Source organism: Dermacentor silvarum, chromosome 1 (genome assembly GCF_013339745.2).
Source record: "Dermacentor silvarum isolate Dsil-2018 chromosome 1, BIME_Dsil_1.4, whole genome shotgun sequence".
NCBI classification, from domain to species: domain Eukaryota; kingdom Metazoa; phylum Arthropoda; class Arachnida; order Ixodida; family Ixodidae; genus Dermacentor; species Dermacentor silvarum.
In genome coordinates, this window is record NC_051154.1 from 207,783,673 (window position 1) to 207,802,055 (window position 18,383).

An 18,383-nucleotide genomic window follows, 5' to 3' on the forward strand; every position below is an offset into this window, starting at 1 on the left:
TCAAAGGAAACCCCGTACGGGTTTCTCAGAAAGAAAGCCTCCCACTTGAAGAAATATTCGACCTAGTCCGTGGGATCGCAGAGCAAGGGCGAACTAATCGGCAACTCGAAGAACAGGGACACTGAATTACGAAGTGAAACAACAAACGGTACCTAATTATCTCCACCGTGGCAATATACGTCTTCATGCTTATACATTCATTTGCATGCATCTCGGTATTTGGCGTGTCTGCTCGGTCGGCTCGGCTTCTTGCCGAGCTAGGTGCTGGCGACAGGTGCTGGAACGGAGACAGTGCCGTGACCTCCGAGATTGCACTATAATGGTGCAGTAGTTAACTGGGCTGACCCCGAGATGGCGTAATGAAATGTGGGCCGATCATGGAGACAGCGTAATCCGCGGTCACGTGGGTCGCGTAATAGTGGTTTCCTGCGCCTTGCTGATTTGCCGGGCAGGCATGTAATATTACTGTTCCAAAACGCGTTGCTGAAGATTAACAGTACTATAGCATTTAATTAACCGCTTCGCTTCCCATAAATTCAAAAATCTGCGTTGGACCTGGATAATCTTTACTTTATCATTTTTTAATAATTTGCATTTAATTTGAATCGATAAGATCAGCAAATACTTGTCCGTGCGTCTACCACATTTCTAATTATATATAGCTCCTGATTAATCGACATGTTGTATTGCCGACAGTTGCAACAAAACATTGGAAGTTTCATAGTGACTCAGCATGACACGTTACAAGCTTGGAAAACCACAAGATATAGCATCAGCAAACAAATGATTAATAATATCCAAAATAAGTCCCATGCCGGATTCGACGTCCGTCTAATGTCCCAATGAGGCATCCATAGGACGTCTTTGGGTGTTTTACTATTGAGAGCTTTTCAGCATCATTCTGGTACATATTCCTTAGCATATGTCCCCAATGTGTCCGAATAGGGACAATGAGGCATCCCTTGGATGCTTGTGTGCAGCCTGGGAACCGACCGAGTGGACAAGTCGCAAGGAAACTCGTTTTTCGCGACTCCGGAAACTTTCGCTGCCGGCTGTGCGTTGCGTTTATCCCTGGGAAATCAGTCGCGCGACTCGATCTGCCGACGCGCGGAACACCATGGCAGAAAGCGCTGACACCTCCGCACGTGGGGCGTTGCCGAACGGCGGTTTCGTATGGCCATAGCGCTGACAGCGTGGCCGCGGCCCAAGGCGATCGGGCGCGGCGACGTGCGGGCGTCGCGAGCGCGCCAGCAACCTCCCCTCTTCTTACCGCTCTTCTTTTTCGTTCTTATTTTGTTTTTGCACGCGCTAGCGATACCCGATGCCATAATCTGAATCTCTGTGCTTGCTCAGCGCGTGAAGGGCAGCCGCGGCTGCTGGACGGGCGGGTTGTGTATATCGCTTCACGGGACAGATGCCCTTGCCGGGCCGACCGGATGTGCCGATGGAAGATGCCGAGCCCGGCGGAGGGTGGGGGGACGGGGAGGCGCGCTCCATGGCGGCGGCGAAACCCCAGACGTAGGAATTGAGGAAGGGGAGCAGCTGATGCGAAGGCGCATCGAACTACGTACAGCGCGCTGCTCGAACTGGTGCTTCCGCACCCGTACGCTCCTCCTAAATATAGAGAGACCCGGCCTACCCAACCCGGCCGCGCCGTGGCCGCCGTTGGCTCAGCTGTGTTCTGGATTCACCAAGCTGCCGGCTGAATCGCTGACACTGAGGCACTTTCAGCGGCCGGTTTGTTTTTCGTGAACGCATAATGTAAACGCTCCCGGCGGCGGCTTCCGCCAAGTCCGACTGCCGGCTGCTGAAAATCGCCGACCTCAGCGCGGGGAAAAAAAAAAAGAATAAAATAAAGACTTAAAAAAAAAAAAGAAAATGAGTGGGTCTGTCTGGAGCTAAAGAAGAACTGCCCATAACAACGTGCATGGTGCATATATATGTCTGGCTTTTCTGCGTATTAGCCATGCCAGATTTCTTCCGGCCAAGTTTAGAGCAATTCAGAAATGCAAACGACGGAACTGTATTCACATCCTTTCTGTGGCACTATTTTTGCAGTGTTCGGCAAGTTTACAGATTGCAGCTTGTTCCATGGAGAGTTTATCCAGAAACTTTTATTGAAGTGGTGCACTCCGTCTCGCAGGTTGTTTAGTTAGGCCTCCTTTCACAAATACATACAAATTATATCAGGATCCAACCTGTTCCTGGAGGGATTGCCATGAAAGCCTAGCTCTGTGAAGCTGCATGTTTCTGTCATATTGCACTGTTTGACACATTTGCAGTATTTGTAAAAAAAAAGCTTTTGTTCAGTAACAAATTATTGCTCTTTTTTTTCTTTCTTTTTTTGCAGGAGTTTACACCATGAAGGCATTCATTCTCCTGGTGCTTGTGGGACTTGTCCTGGCAGTGGAGGCAAAAAAGGTGTGTAATATATAATTTACGTATTGCAATTGGAAGTATTACTATTAGTATATTAATGCTTTTAAAATATGAGGGAGATGACAGCGTTTTCCCAAGGATTGAAGTGCTGGTTAGGACAGCCCATGTCCAGAAGCACTACTTAACCATTTATGTCCATAGAACATCATGTTTTAAACATTCCAGACATCATATAAATATCTATATTTCTCCAAATAACATTACAAATATGTACCATGGATAATCTAAGTCCTATCCAGATCACATTGCTTTAACGTTGAAAGGATATCGCAGCTGGACATAAGTGACCTCTAATAGATGTTAATTTTAGGGATGCAGGAGGTCCATAGAACATCTACTGCTGGATCTTTCCTGTTCACGCTATAATGAGCTGCATACCTGCAAGTGCCACAGCAGAGGTACTATTGAGTACAAATGAAATGCGAACACCAGAGCCTGTGGCTGAAGCATAACTGAAAGCACAGTGTGCGGCGTTGGCCAGCCATGATTGTACACATGCACGCTCATGTGGTTTCGACACAGAGTGCGGGGCTGCCTGTCCTACTGCGATTAGGTCACCTGTATTTTGTTTGAAGCTTGTATTCTTACTCTGCCACTGCAGTGCCATTCCTACCTGTGATTACTGTTTCATTTCATTTCATTTTATTTCCTTAAAGACCCCACGTGGGGGTATTACATAAGGGGTGGGGTCAGCAAAACATGAATGACAATGCCATATGTGTTTATGTACAGAAAAGGTTGTTTAAATTTTCAGCGAATGATGATGCACAGGTGATGTCGACGATATGTTGGGGAAGGCCGTTCCTATCTTTAGCTGCACGTGGAAAGAAGGAAGCTGAAAAAGTAACAGTTCGGATCCGTGATCCGAACTGTTAAGGTGGCTAGCACTGCTGTTGCTCCTCCAGTGTAATACATTTTGTGTGCTATTCAAATTACGATTATAGACACTGGCAGCTTTGACGGTGGAAACAATTAAATAAAAGCAATACACGTTAGGAAACTGGGTGCATGCCAGCCATATATCATCCTACAGGTGCTGCGATAGTGCTAGCCATCATAACAGTGTACTGCCAGGTGGGAATGGCACTATCGCAGCGGGATGCGAAAAACAATTTTCAGACAAACTACGGGTGTCGTTTATCGCAGTAGGGACACAACGCTGCACTCTGTGCGAGAACCACATACATGCCCACGCATGTGCACAATGACTGGCTGATGGCATGCACTGTACCTTTAGGTATGCTTTGGCCACACGCTCCACTGTTCGCATTTCATTAGTCTGCGATGGTACATCAGCTGAGGCACATTATTGCCACAGTTACCACCGTTGTCGGCAAGTAGCTGGTGAGCTTAATTGAAATGTTTTGTTAACGTGCAAACATGTAAATGTCGAAACATAAATTGAAACACTCATGATGTATCTTTCTTTTTATACATAGTTCTAGTGCTCATTGAAATGTGAAAACTGGCTCACAAAATCGTAGATTCGTATTTTGATCATTATGAATTATTACAAATCCTGCAATGGCTACATGAAAAAAGTGAGTTTAGTAAGCACTAGGTAAAGCACACAAGTGAGGCTCACAATGTCATATCAACATTACTTTTTATTTATACAATTTATAGAACCAAAATAATTGGCACCCAGCCATGCACATGTATGAAAATATTCATTGCAAGTTCTAACTGTATACAAACAGGTTAAACGTGGATGTAAAAAAAAATAAACTTCAATAAAAACGAATTCTTGACAATTCAACTTCACTAAAACAAAGGTAATGAGAAAAGGGTGTTAACACTCAGATAATGACTAGCGGTCACAATGTCACAATTATATTTAAAAACATTGAAACTGATTAGAAGGAGGTAATAGTATCACATAGTAATGAATGACCAAAAGTGCATGACCTGCATGCCAGCACCTGCTTCTGGTGCCACGAGATTCAAGTTAAAAAGCCAGTACTTTCTAGCTATCTCTAAAAATATATACTAAAAGAAAATCCATACAAGCAGAATCCCGAGATGGAATGTTCATTTTGATAGGCAAATTGCTCAGGCAGCTTGTCACACCACGAAAGTGTCAAACACACAACGCTGCTAGATACTTGGAAATAAGCATTGCAAATGAGAAATATCCCTGACACTTGAAGAGGAGCTCTAGAAACCAAGCGATACAAATATGTCTGAAATGTTGCCCTCAGGACATTTATATAAGTGCTCCATAAGGCAAACAAATGCACCACAAAAAGCAATCAGGAGCACAGCTCTGAATTTCAGTAAGCAACTGTACAGTTCTGCCATGTATATACGTACTTGGGTCATGGTGAAGCGAACAAATGTCGAAACACATTTTGAAGCACATTTTAAGCTGCTCGCGCACAGAAAATTACCCTGCACTTGTGTGGAGGTGCGCGCTGCATTGATATCAGTGGTGGTGTGAAGTCAAAGATATTGCGAGTTCAAGCTTCTTTTTTCTTTCTAATCTGTCGTAACATATCGGCAAGTTAAAGATTACCTATTTTTAACAGTGTACTAATAGATATAACTGAAAGAGAAGGTGGTTGTGTGTCAGAAAAAAATGACATAACCGAAACCGAAAGTTTTGGCTTTTGACGCTTCTGGAGAATAAAAGCCAATTTCACTTTTAACATTTCCAACTACAGCCCACCCTTTCTTCCTCACAAAGAAGTAAGGTCCAGCAGTGTATGCAGAGAGAGGTTGGGCAAAATTGCAACTCCTAACCACATTGCAAAAACATAAATGTGGTCATAACTGAAATTCTGGGCTTTAATACTTCAAGTTGAATCTTTTAAAAATGAACCGATGGATATTTCGCAATTGAGGCACACATTCTCCCTCTCGTAGGATCTTGAGCGTGCACATGATGGGGAAAAACAAAGTAAATGCCCCGCCACAGTGCTGGAACAGGCAATAGCGTGACTTTTCATCTCCCAGCATCTCATTGTTAGGCTATGTAGACAATTGTATTTCTGTGGTATAGTGAGTTAATCTAGTCACAACACACAATGTATGATCAATGCGCGAAAGCTTTGGATGTGCAATAGATGTCCAAATCACAAAGACATTCGACGTGCTTGACTGTCATGTATTAGTGGAACATTTTTAGATGTCAACTAGATGTCATTAAATATCTTGGATATTTGGTCTTTTTTGGTACGTCCAATGGATATTTATGGTTTGCTGGGGTGGGGCACTTAACTGCTTGCCACCATAGAGAAGCACACCTTGCCCGATGGGATCTGCTGATTTCCATATGGCCAATCACCATTGAATGATCCGTGAACTCTCGTGGCTGCAATATTGCGCCCTTCCTACATCGTGTGTCCTTCTTTCAAGTTGTTACGGTTTAGACTGGTTAATAATACATCCTGAAAATGAACTGCACAAGTGTACGCACTTAGGCTGGTCGATTCATGACTTGAGCGGAAACAGGCCAAAAGAACAGGACATAAAAAAGCGACAGGCAATGGCATTGTCTGTCCCTTTCTTACGTCCCATTCTGTTGTGCTGTTTCTACTCATTCCTGAAAATGTAATGTAACTATAAAAGACTATAAACATTTCGTTTTTTGTGGTGCTGTTTTTTTTTTTTTTCCTGTCTGTGTAAGAGGTCCTGTAACATTAATTCTGACTGTAAATCATTTTGCTACAGTGTATTGTTTGTATGGTCCCGAATTTGATGCATAAATATTTTTAAGAATTGGCATGTGGAAATGAAAGTTATTCAACCATGTCTAAATTCAAATGAGAAGCAGATTAAAAGAAAAAAAAGCAACCTCTTTCACATTAGTCACCCAGTGATACCATAAGCTGCTGCCAATGAGAGCAGCGCATTCATGAACATGTACTGGAATGTTCCTTGTATTGGAATGTGGCCTTGCTGCTGCACAGTGCCCACGCTTTCTGACCGTGTTGTTTTGGGGTGCATATCACACAAGAGCTGAGCAGGACTCCGTGATCTCGCCTTACTTCTTTTTAAGGAGGAAAAGGTGGGCTGTAATTGGAAAAGTGAAATGGGTAGCATTGGCTTTTGTTCTCCAGAAGTGGCAAAAAAGAAAAAATTATAAGTAGGCTTGGGGGCAGCTGGAGGAGGCATCCCGACAAAGCGAAATCTGCTTTGTGTTGATGTGTTCAACGTGTCCCTTTCACTTCCCCCATATGACAGTTTCGCCTTTTGGACATTTTAATGTTTACTTTTGTACGTGATCTCTTGATGAAAAGGCTGCAACACTTCAGCGCTTTTTTTGCATTTGTTTGTTAAGTATGAGGGAAAATTGCATACTAAACTGCTTGCCCAGCCAATCACTGTTAACAACATACTTTGTCACATATGCTGCAAAAAAGGAAAACTGTTACGTGCTGCTGCATTTGGCGAGAAATACACATTTATAGGGTGCTATCATGGCAGTTGGGGCACCGCCAAGACCCATACTATGCTAACAGCAAATGAAAACCACACGCTCAATCTACGTAACTGAGCCCTCTTTAACTTCTGAGGTGTATTAACAGCTATCGCAGTAACATTTCAGCAAAGCACTGTGAATGACTTCCTGCCACAAGACGCACCTTTTAGATGTCGTAAGCATTTTCAGGTGGAACTTCAGTGGAATGAATTGTGCGGCGCTAGCAAGCTGCAGTAATGGTTGTCTGTTGGAAAGTCCTATCATTTTGACTTCCTGCCGATTTCCTAGCTCAAACCATTTATTGAAAATGTATGCGTATCTCCACATGAGCCATGTAGTAGTGCTGGCACTCACTCTGGTGTACAGTTGTTCATGAGTACATGAGGACTTTAGGAGAAAATATTTCCCGTTACAACCATTACAACATGTGTTAAACTACTACTTGTTTATTAGGTGCATAGAATGAAACAGCATACAAATAAATACACAGGAGGAGGAATGTAATGCAATATGAGTTACAGACTTCGATGTGGTGCATTTTACAGCAGAGGGACTAAAGAGATTTCTTAGTGGAGGGACTTAGATATTAAAGACCAACTGCAGCAAAATTTTGGGCTTTGTTAAAAGGCTAGTTTCAGATAGTGCAGGTATAGAGCAGTCTCCATGCAAAATTTTACAGTTTTAAGTATGAGCAGATGCGTAACAAAAGGCTTTCAAAACTAGGCATTTTTGCTAGCAAAACATAAAGAAATGCCGCCATTATCACTAGCAGAAGTCCGGATGTCTTCTTCTAGCAGAGACGTGAATGTCCTTTTCAGAGGTGATTCTACAGTGCATACATTCGCTTGGTACTTCGTAAGTAAATCGTGTTGCAAGGTTTTGCATTACGTGCAGATCATATGCTTCGCCTGTCGAGCAAGGTACACAAGGCACAGCTGAAAAGGGATTGTAAAGTGCTTATATGAAAAATTGCTATGTAAAAATTAATATCAGTGCCTCAGTAATTAGAAAATTCAAGAATAAGTAACTGAAACAAAAAGAGTTTGTGCACCTGTGCATGAAAAATAGGGCAAGACTATATGCAGCAGCAGAAAAAACAAAACAAATATGAGAACATTGTCAAAATTTGCACATAGAAACGTACTTCACACGTACAATTGCACATAATGAATGAAAAAAGATGTGAGCAAGAATTCTTGAAAAGAAACATGGTCTAAACATATCAAAGAGCACATCGCAATACCTCTCACCAACTTGGTTATTTGCTTTTAGCCAACCTCCTTATGTCGCTTCTCCTCTTGTAAATGGCCTATCTGGCCCGTTAAGCGATTAGAAGTGAATCTGACATACTTCTGCTTGTCATGTGCAGCCGTTTGCGATGCGACTTTTAGAAGTAAACAGACATGCTAGTTGTGTCTTCCAAATTTATAGACACTCTGGTGATAATCTCAGCGCTAAAGTAACGTTGCAGAATTGTAATGCCCTGAAAATTTGGCCAGGATGAACGGGAACAGGAAGGAGCAGAGAGTTTTATAAGGCCTTTAAAGTACATTCAACATTTAAAGTACATTCACACAGTTGCAATCAATTGCATATGCGCGTATTTATAGGTGCCCAACCTGTGCTCACTTGGAGCTTCTTTCTTGGTTCAAAGACTTCATATAAAACGGAAACGAAGGAGCACATTGAACTTTATAATAAGTGAGTTTTAGCTTTTTCTTATGCACGCTACATACATGTTCTGGCACTTCCATACTTTGTAAAACTTCTTCGAGGTCAGACATACTTAGTGCATTGATTTTTCTTGTGCTAAAAAGTAATGTAAATCATTCTTCAAGCATACTTAGCCATTCTACAGGATTCGATGATGGATAAAGAAGGCCGCCATAGTCAAGCTCTTGGGACAGCAGAAACAGCAAAGAGCAAGAATGTCATAGCACTCCTGTTGTGAACAGTGCCCTCTGTGACTGTCATCGCTGCGGCGGCCCTCTCACCTCCATTTCGTCGTGCTGCGAATGGCACACTTCCCAGTATTTTAGTACACTATACCTAGACAGATGGAATGAGAATGCTGATGTCTGTGGCAATTCGAAGCCGTGTCCTCAAATACCCCGTGCACCCGGTGCATTCACACGAAGCGTTTGGGGACAGACCCTGCCGAAACCTTGCTCATATCCCGGACATATAATATTAGTGAAAATGTGGTCGACATGCTTTTGTGATAAATTTTAGTGTTTCTGCTTTGCATTTACCTTGTGCTTCATTTTTACAAGACTATATTATGAACACTGTTCAGATTTTTTCAAGAGGCCACCTTCAAGAATGTTCACCTTTGATGCTTGGAATTGAGCAACATACGTTTGTTTTGCTACTGCATAAGAAAGAGCACAAGTAGTCCTCCTGTGTAGCAGATGTAATATCAGGAGTATCCTTCCTCTACTTGCACAGAGAAATTTCATCATAGCATTAAGCTCTTTCTGCAAAAGTTCACAGGCTCGCCAATTTAATCAGTTCAGTAGTGCAAGAAGAGAGAAAGGATGGGTTGTAGAAATGAAACTTTCCACACAATATTCTACTATAGTGGAAATGTCTAACAGAATACCAAAAACCATTGCTGGACGTGGTGATGAGTGCCAAGTTTAAGACTTATCAGCATCACCTTGTGTTACCGTCTTTTGCAATACGCAGGAAACCAATTGTTTCTTGCACATGTCTGCGAGAGGCACTTGTATATCTGTATTACTAAGCATATAACAATGCATTGTGTGGGTATGTTGTGCCAGACAAACCACAGTAAACACCTTGGGCACGTGAATGAGAAATTAAGCAGGCAAATGCATGTTCCCATTTTCTTGCAGCACCACACAGGAAAGCATGTAAAGAAACACTTCACAAAGAAGCCCAAGGATGTCGTCGATATTGTTGCTGAAGATGAGAAGGCCAGCATTTTGAAAGATAAGAGTGCAGAACTGGATGCTGAACGTAAGCATGTCTTTTATTTCTTGTTATTGTGATACCTTCCTGGTGCAGTCATTCCTTAAAAGGACACTAAATAGGAAAATTATTTTGTGTTGTATCAGTACCATTTTTGGGCTGTCCAGCGGGCCGAGGAAGCCGCCAGGGCTCAAGAGCTCCTGGCCGTCACCTAGGCGGGACCATTTGCCCGTCCCACAAACGCAGGGCCTTTAAATAAAGTTATTTGACTGACTGTATCAGTACAAAGTATTACCCTTCCACAGTACCAAAAAAGCCACTATTACTGTGAGAAGACGCTTGATATGGCAGAAAAGACAAAAAAAAGATAGACGGTTCGTGACGCCACCTCGAAAATCTCGCACCAGCTCGCCGTGACATCATCGATATTGCCGCCATCTGCTTGGGCCTAGTTAAATTTTTATCGGTAAAAATGAACTACATTGTATCCCTCAATTAATTGTGGCCATCACTCGTCTAAAAAGAGTGAACCTAGGAAGTTTCGCGAACATTTACTGAACCACAATGGCCAACATGCAAAAAAAAAAAAACTGGAATTCATGGTGTCACACTGACATAGCGGCTCTAGGGTTTTGGCAGCGAAATTCAAAGATGAAATGTTTGTCATCATTTTCTCTTCTAATAATCAAACTATTACTGTGAAATAAACGAAAGTAGAGTTCTTCAAGGATACCTTACCAATATATAAATAGATTCAGTTTTTCTTTTTAGTGTCCATTTAAATAAATAGGAATATTAAGTTAAGCCGTATTGGTAAATTATACATCTACAATGGAAAAAAGGCCAGAAAAATTAAAGGCAAGTGGCAATACTATCCTAAAGTTTCCACACCAGCTGACATTTCCACGTCATCATCATGGATGACGACGTGGAAATGCCAGAAGCTATGGGAGCAGGAAACACATCATGGCTACCATGTGTTAACGTCACTATCGATGGCGACTGCAGTCCAGGAAATGTCCGTTCTCTGCAATTTCGCTATCTATGGTCTGCACGCACAACATTTCGCCGATTCCACGTGCTGAAAAATGAAGTAAATACTACCCTCTAACAGTTTGGCATGTATTAAGCGACTGCGGCTTAAGCGGTCAGACAATATATTACATTGAATGGCGACAGGGCGGGGGATTCATCATGACTATATTTAAAGCATAATTACTTATTAAGTGGGTACGTATTAACGAGGTTTTACTGTACGTGGACTGCTTTACTCGTGTCAGCCTTCAACACAGCACCGCTCTGCACTGTACAACAACAAATATTGTCACTTAGTGGCAATGCCTGTACTATAATATACCCTTTTCTGCATTCCTTTCCTACATTTATTTGAGGACATTCAAAATGTTTCTTTTTGACAGTAAGACTAGAGGGCTAAAGAAAACTATTTGGCTCAAGCTGTGGTCCTGGTGTGTGGTTACAGGTGTCCTGAAGGATCCTTGCAGCAAGGTTCGGTGTGGCCCTGGCAGGGAGTGCGTCATTAATGAAGACATGACTGCCACATGCGAGTGTGTCACAAAGTGCCAACCTGAGACTGATCCAAGGAGAAAGGCAAGTGTGGCCCAGTGTTGCGCCCAGCGATTTGCCTTGGCTGCTGGCACATTCTCAATGAATCACTTTTGGCTATTTTTTCACTTTCGTGTGATATAAAATACAGCACAATGCCTCATTGTACAGCAATGGACATTCAGGAAGTCACAGCAGCTATTCACCCCTATCTTGTCAATGTGCTTTGTAGCCATGTGTGACATGAAAGCACCAAATGCATGCCCATACACGTAATGGCATAGCCAGGGGGTGGCACACTGGGCACGTACGTGCCCCCGCCCCGAAATTTCTGTGTTGATATGTTACCTTCCCAGCCCCCCCCCCCCCCCCCCCACCCTCCCTGGCCCCGAGGAAGTGGTACACCCCCCCCCCCAAAAAAAAATAATAATTAAAAACAAACAAATAAATAAAACATTTATGGCTATGCCACTGCATACACGAGATTCTTTCACCATGCACATTTGCTTCCAAACCTATTTGTCATGCACTGAAAGTGGCAAATATGCCCAAAAACATTCAATCAAGAATACGTACACTATCTGTACATGATGCTTTTGGCATACATTTTAATTAGAACAGTTGAATTCATTCATAACAATACCACATAGAACTATGCGAAATGCGAAAACACCCGTGTATTTAGATTTAGGTGCACGTTAAAGAACCCCAGGTGGTCCAAATTTTCAGGAGTCCCCGGGAACACTACGGCGTGCCTCATAATCAGATCGTGGTTTTGGCACGTAAAACCCCATAATTTTTTTTTACCACATAGAATTATATCACATATAATGGTAACATCACTTATCACTGAAATTCTGCTAAGCAAGTGATGCTGACGTGGGTTATGATCATTGCAGGCGGTAACATTAACATACTGCATGATCTGTAAGAATTTCACACGATTTTATGCAGTCACATTGACTGTGGTTAGTGCACACACAGTGCCTGGATGCCTCACAGCGCATCCATCAAGCTCTGCCTGACAGAGAACCACGTACAGACTTTTGGTTCACTTAACACTGAATGCACATTCTCATATAGTAAATGCTGAAATCAAGTTATTTTCTCACAGCTTGATTTCTACAGGGCGGCTTCTTTGATACTCAAAGCTCATAGAATCATGCAGATATACAAAAAAGTGAAAAAGGTGCATTCTTTTGCTCTGTGCCTTGCCAAGTTAGCAGGAAGCGAATGCTGCCCCTAAGTTAGCGTGTAGACATTCCTGGGCAGTGTTACAGTCAGCCCATATTTGACAATGATTAAATTTACATGTTTTGTGAATACTGTTTTTATGAGTGAAGTGCACTGTACTGCTTTTCTCATGTATCCCAATCATGGTGTATACATTTGCATATGGAAATGTCACTGACGTCACACAAATGTAGTCACAGTCACGGTGTACATGTTTGCGTACGTGACTTGTTTCTGCCAGTTCTGCCCAGTGGAGGCAATAAAAAGAACTATAGACATTGAGCTTCAGGTAAATTAAACCCCCTGCATACTCAATGGCTTCATTTCACATCAAGGGGCTGAGTATTGCTACACATGACTACTTTACTGAACGCACTTTTATTCTTGGTGGGATGTTTGATGTTTCATGATCCTGCAGCAGTGAAAAAAGAATTGTCTTTCTTTTCTTGTAATGCTTGCAGTAATAATTAACTGGTTCATATGCTTTGAACTGGCGAATAGATTCTTTTTATGCAAAAATTTAACATGACTGACTGTACAATTAATTGACATTAGATTAATCTGTAACCCTAATGATTCATTAGAAAACACATACAGCATCATCTTACCACCTTGTCTTTCTTTCAGTAAAGTCTGCAGCACATTGAAATGAATGATGCAACTCTGACACATTTATCGACTGTCCATCATAATTCTTGACTGAAGGGGGTATTATACTAGCTTTTCTGCACTGTTACATGCACTAAACCTTCTCCATAGCATTGCTGCTTTTCTGTAGTTTTTTTTTGTTTTGTTTTTGGCTGCATATGCCAGTGATGTGTCGATGTGCATCACTCCTTGTGGGTGCATTTTAAATTGAAATACAACTGTCTCGATGTAGCAGTGCATGCAAGTCCATGGCAGGGATTATAAGCGTACTGTTAACCTCAGTCACATTCGTCTTAACGAGTACCCTATCTACAGCGTGCACAGTGTGTAATAGTGTCTGCATGCTTTTACTGCTGGCTTGGGGGACACCAGGTTTGTCATAATCGCAATGTATATACATACATAGTTCAGAATTACAAATAACATAACTTGTTATTGCCAATTGTTTAATCGTTTCTGCAGCATCTCGTCACCAAGAAATGGCTGGATAAAAGTTTATACTGTGAGGATGAATTTTTACATCAATATATTTGTTTCTATATGATCAGCAATTCGTAGCTGTCAGACAGCTTCGTTTTGCACCAGGAGCTGTGGTTTAGAAGATGCATAGCTGTGGCAAAGTAATGGTCATTCCAAAACACTCCAAGTTCACTGCAGCTACAGTAAAACACACTAGTGATATTGTGTAAACAAATAACTGCCTGAACAGATATTTGTGCTTATGTCAGATATTGTTTCCAATTTCTGTATGCATTTCTGTTGAAAAATTGTTAAAGACAGCAAGACAACAAAAAAACATGATGGATATTGCATATTCTTGATTGAAAGAGCAGCTGTTATAGCTAAAATTCAAATAGCATTACAGACATCAATAACAATTTAGTTAGGCACATTCAAATATATGCACTGGTTGCAAATTGATAGCTTGATGATATGTGTGAAGTTCACAAAATAACTTTGCTAGCTAGCTAGTTGCAAGCTGCAACACTTCGAAGAGCATCATGTACAGTGGAGCCAACCCTGTCAAAAAAAAAAAAAAGCAATTGACTCCAATCGTAAATTAGTACATAACTGGACCAATTGAACTGGAATATGACCAATTGGTTTTTGTTGGAGTGACCAATTGTATCCAATGGGTGCCACTTGGTTTGAAACCAATTGGTTGGAATGACCAGTTTCACCAATGGGCAATACCAATACACATATATACCCCACAAAGCAAACCTAAGCAGGATTCCAGCTGTCAGAAACAGGCTTGCTATAGCCTTAGTACTGCATGCATATATAGCTATAACTCATTCCAGTTTCCTTGAATGGGTTCATAATCTGAAAGTATGATTTCCCAGTTGGTTACATCCTAGCTAGTTTATTCCTATTGGTAGTCCAATTAGACTCAGTTGGGAATGTAAAGTGGGCCTAGCTGGTTCAAACTGGCAAGTCCAATTGGACTCAATTGGTTGCATCCCTGACTCAATCGTAACCAATTGGAGATAAGTACAGTAAAAGCTCGATGATACGATCACGGCTAATACGAATTTCCAGATGATACGAATTTTTCTGTGGTCCCGGCCGAGCCCCATTACTTTGCAACGTGCTAGAGAACGGTTGTTACGAATCAATTTTCAGCCTACGTCGGTTGATACGAATAAACGCCGCCCCACCGACGGCCGCGAAAGAGAACAGCGCGCAGTCACGCGCTTTCTCTCCTCTTTTGATGCGGAGGCGCGGCGCCGGACAGCGCGGACTCCGCGACTGGGTGCGAAGAGTTTGAAGCGGTGGCGCTTTGGTGCTTTTGTACTTTTCCTCCTTTTCTGCGAGCCGTCAGATGGAGTGGCTGCTGCGCTTCGGGCCGCGTTCTTCGTGTTTGCGCCATTTTGCCTAGTCGCAGCGAGCTATGTCTCGCAAGCGGAAAGCACTCTCCTTTAAAGAGAAATTAGACATTCTTCGAAAGGTCGATGAGGATCCCAAGAGGAAGCGGACGGAGTCGGCTAAGGAGCTAGGCCTCGCAACGTCAACACTGAGCACAATTGTTGCACAGCGAGACTATCATGAAAAACGTGCTTTCGTTCAACGTCAACGCGAAGCAAGCGAATTCGAACACGCTTATTTCGAACATACCGCGCACCGACAATGCTCTTAGCAGCGCGCCAAATCACGCGGCGGCGCCTCCGACCGGCATTGCTCCGACACCGCCATAGAGCAAAAGCTCAGGAGAGACCCCTCAATGCCGCGCGCGAAGGAACGGGGAAAAAAAAAAAGAACCCGCCGCGGAAATTTCCTTCTCTCTCAAATTACAAGGTCGCCGTTTCTGCATCGCGCCGGAACAAGCGTGTACGTGCCGACTAGAGTGTTCTAGACAACCGTATTCTAGCACACACTAGTGCCGACGTCTCTGCCACGCGGATAGAATGGCAGTGAACCCTTCTCCTCTATTTTCTAGTCACATGTTGACCTTGCACGCTGCGGCAGTAGCGCAGAGGGAAGCAGCGGCGGAGGCACAGTCGGGCCAACGAAACTGCCACGCCCGCAAACGCTCGCTTCCCGATAACGGCAGAAAACGAAACTTCAGGGGGCGGCTAAAATAAGCTGGCGCCAGCACGGCGGCGGGCGCGCACGGAGATGTGCGCACGGAGTCGAAGGTGAGAGAGCTACGAGGGAGTTGAGAGGGATTGAGAGGGAGGGCGAGGGGAGCCACCGAAGCGGCGGAGTTGACGCGGCCAAATCCGCTACCCTGCCGCCCTCCTCCCTCACCTTCGACGGTCTCCGCGCGCACCCGTGTGCCGGCGCCGCCCGCTCGCTCCCTGAAGCTTCGTTTTCTGTCGTTATCGGGAAGCGACCTTTAGCCGGCGTGGGCAGTTTCGTGGCCCGCGCTTGCTATGCGCGCCGCGATATTTCACGACTCGCACCGTTCGTGCATCGTTCTATGGTGCACGAATACGTCAAAAATACGTCCTTTTAATTCGAACAAATTTTCGGGCCCCTTCGAGTTCGAATTATCGAGATTCGACAGTAGTTTTAATTGTGTTTCGATGATGCGAATTTCGGCTAATACGAATATTTTCCGTGACCCCGTGAGATTCGTATCATCGAGCTTTTACTTATTTCCCAATGGGCCCAGTTGATTCCAATTGGCAAGTCCAATCGGACTCAATTGGTTTCACTTTGACTCAATTGTAACCAGTTTGAACTACGGAGTTTCCAATCGGTTCCAATTAGGTCCAGTTCACTTCAATTGGCAACTCCAATTGGTTTCTGCTCTGACCAAAAGCGTAACCAGTTAGAAGTAAGGATTTCCCAATTAGTTCTTATTGGTCCCAGTTGATTCCTATTGGAAAAGCTAATTGGAGTCAATTGTTTTTTTTTTTTTTTTACTGGGAACTTACTATGAGCTCCTTCAGGGTGAAAAAAACATTCAGCGTAAGAGCAGTTTAGTATAATTTAAGTTGCCCAAAAATAACCCCAGGCCAACAAAATGCAGAATCAGCATTCAACTTGCCAAAATAATGCATATATGGCATTTATTGACAGAAATTGCTAATTAAGACCTGTTTAAGTAGTGCTGACTCTATGATTCATCAGGTTTGCCATACTGCCTACCCATGGGTTGCATGTGCACTAGCATGGTGACTATGTGGTGGAGCAATGTTCTAATGTTAGATCATCAAACTTTAGTTTGAAACCTTGCTGCATGGTGTCCATATATGCTTAGCCTATTTGCTTCTTTAAAGTATGGGCTGTCAAAAATGAAGTTAGATCAGGTGTGATTCATTAGGCAGGTGTTGCTTGTGCCCACATAACAGGGAGCCATCACTGACTTCAAAAGCTGCAATGAACAAACAAAGGGAAATGATCTGAGGATACTTGAGAAGCTGGAAAATAAAACTGGAAAGGACGGAAACTGTGAACAGATGGCCGTATGGTCACTCTGGAGGCACTTTGTGCTGAAATGCCCATGGTGCAAGCTATGTCATTTCAACACTTTAACCAGTCTCAAACACTGCAGCTAGTGCTTGCTTGTGCATTGACTATTCTGTCCTGGCAACTTCCAAGTGTGTGGTGCTACCAAAGTTTCCCAAGGACATCTTGCGTGTTGCCTGGCTGTGCCGCTGCTGTGCAGAAGTTCCTTCTGTTTGTTCTAGCTGAACTGGTGAGGTTATTGGGTTGTTTTGATTGGGAGGCCTTTCATATAGGCTCCTTGCAAGATTTGTTGAATGGTGAGACATAGTTTGCACTAAAGTTTACTTTAAGTGGTCCCATTATAATGGGCTCGACTGTACAGGAACACACCATCATGGTTGCATATGAAAAGAAAACAGCTCATAACAGAACAGTGAACCTTCCCTATTAGCCATGGTGATCAAAAGTATCTTTGAAGTGAGAAATAGTACCAGACTGAATACAATCCATTTAGGAGTGCCAATCTGCAGGTTCATTTTAATGAATTGATAGTACTTTTTGCTGCTCTTCAGCAAGTGCCAAGGATATAATTACCTGTTCATTTGGCTGCAACACTATGAAATGTTAATGTCTTTTGTTTCGCCTTCTTGCATTGTTTAATCATGCACTGTTACCAAGATGCCCCACAAGAAACGGTTGTAGCAATCAGTTAGTAGATTTGGTTTTTATTGGTGCAGCAGCCATTGCAACTATTAGTGCCAAGAGCAGGATTGAGAGCATGATCAGAATTTTATTTGTGAGCAACTAGGAGACTTGCTTGACAAAAAGTTGTAACAGGAGTAAGATGGAGGTTATATGACGCGCTTTTGAAAATCTTCTTCAGGTCTGCAGTAACCACAACCAGACATGGGACAGCGACTGTGAGCTCTACCAAATGCGCTGCCTGTGCGAGGATGAAAAGGAAGGCTGCAAGGGAGAAAAGTATGAGCACGTCCACGTGGACTATTATGGAGCCTGCCGAGGTATGGACTTTCTATAGCTCAGTGCTACTCAGTGATCGACTAGTGCTGAATAAAAAAATTATGGGGTGCGGGGAATGCTTAGTGAATAAGTCATACCCCTCCATTTGTTACTGTGCATGCGTGCATGGAGAGAGATCGGCTTTAAAGAGGCCCTGCAACACTTGAAAAAGTTGTGGGATGTATTTGTCAATAAAGGGAAACACTTCATGAATATCTTCAAGCAA

General features: G+C 43.0%; 1 protein-coding gene across 1 annotated transcript in view; it reads left to right on the plus strand.

Moving 5' to 3' along the window:
* The window catches only part of LOC119436701 (SPARC), a 37,055-nt gene that overhangs the window by 13,396 nt on the left and 5,276 nt on the right, over positions 1-18,383 (plus strand). Inside the window, exons 2-5 of the mRNA XM_037703667.2 lie at positions 2,351-2,421; positions 9,721-9,844; positions 11,277-11,404; positions 18,021-18,159. Coding sequence (XP_037559595.1) covers positions 2,362-2,421; positions 9,721-9,844; positions 11,277-11,404; positions 18,021-18,159 — 451 coding nt within the window. The 5' untranslated portion in view covers positions 2,351-2,361. The remainder of the gene's footprint in view (positions 1-2,350; positions 2,422-9,720; positions 9,845-11,276; positions 11,405-18,020; positions 18,160-18,383) is intronic.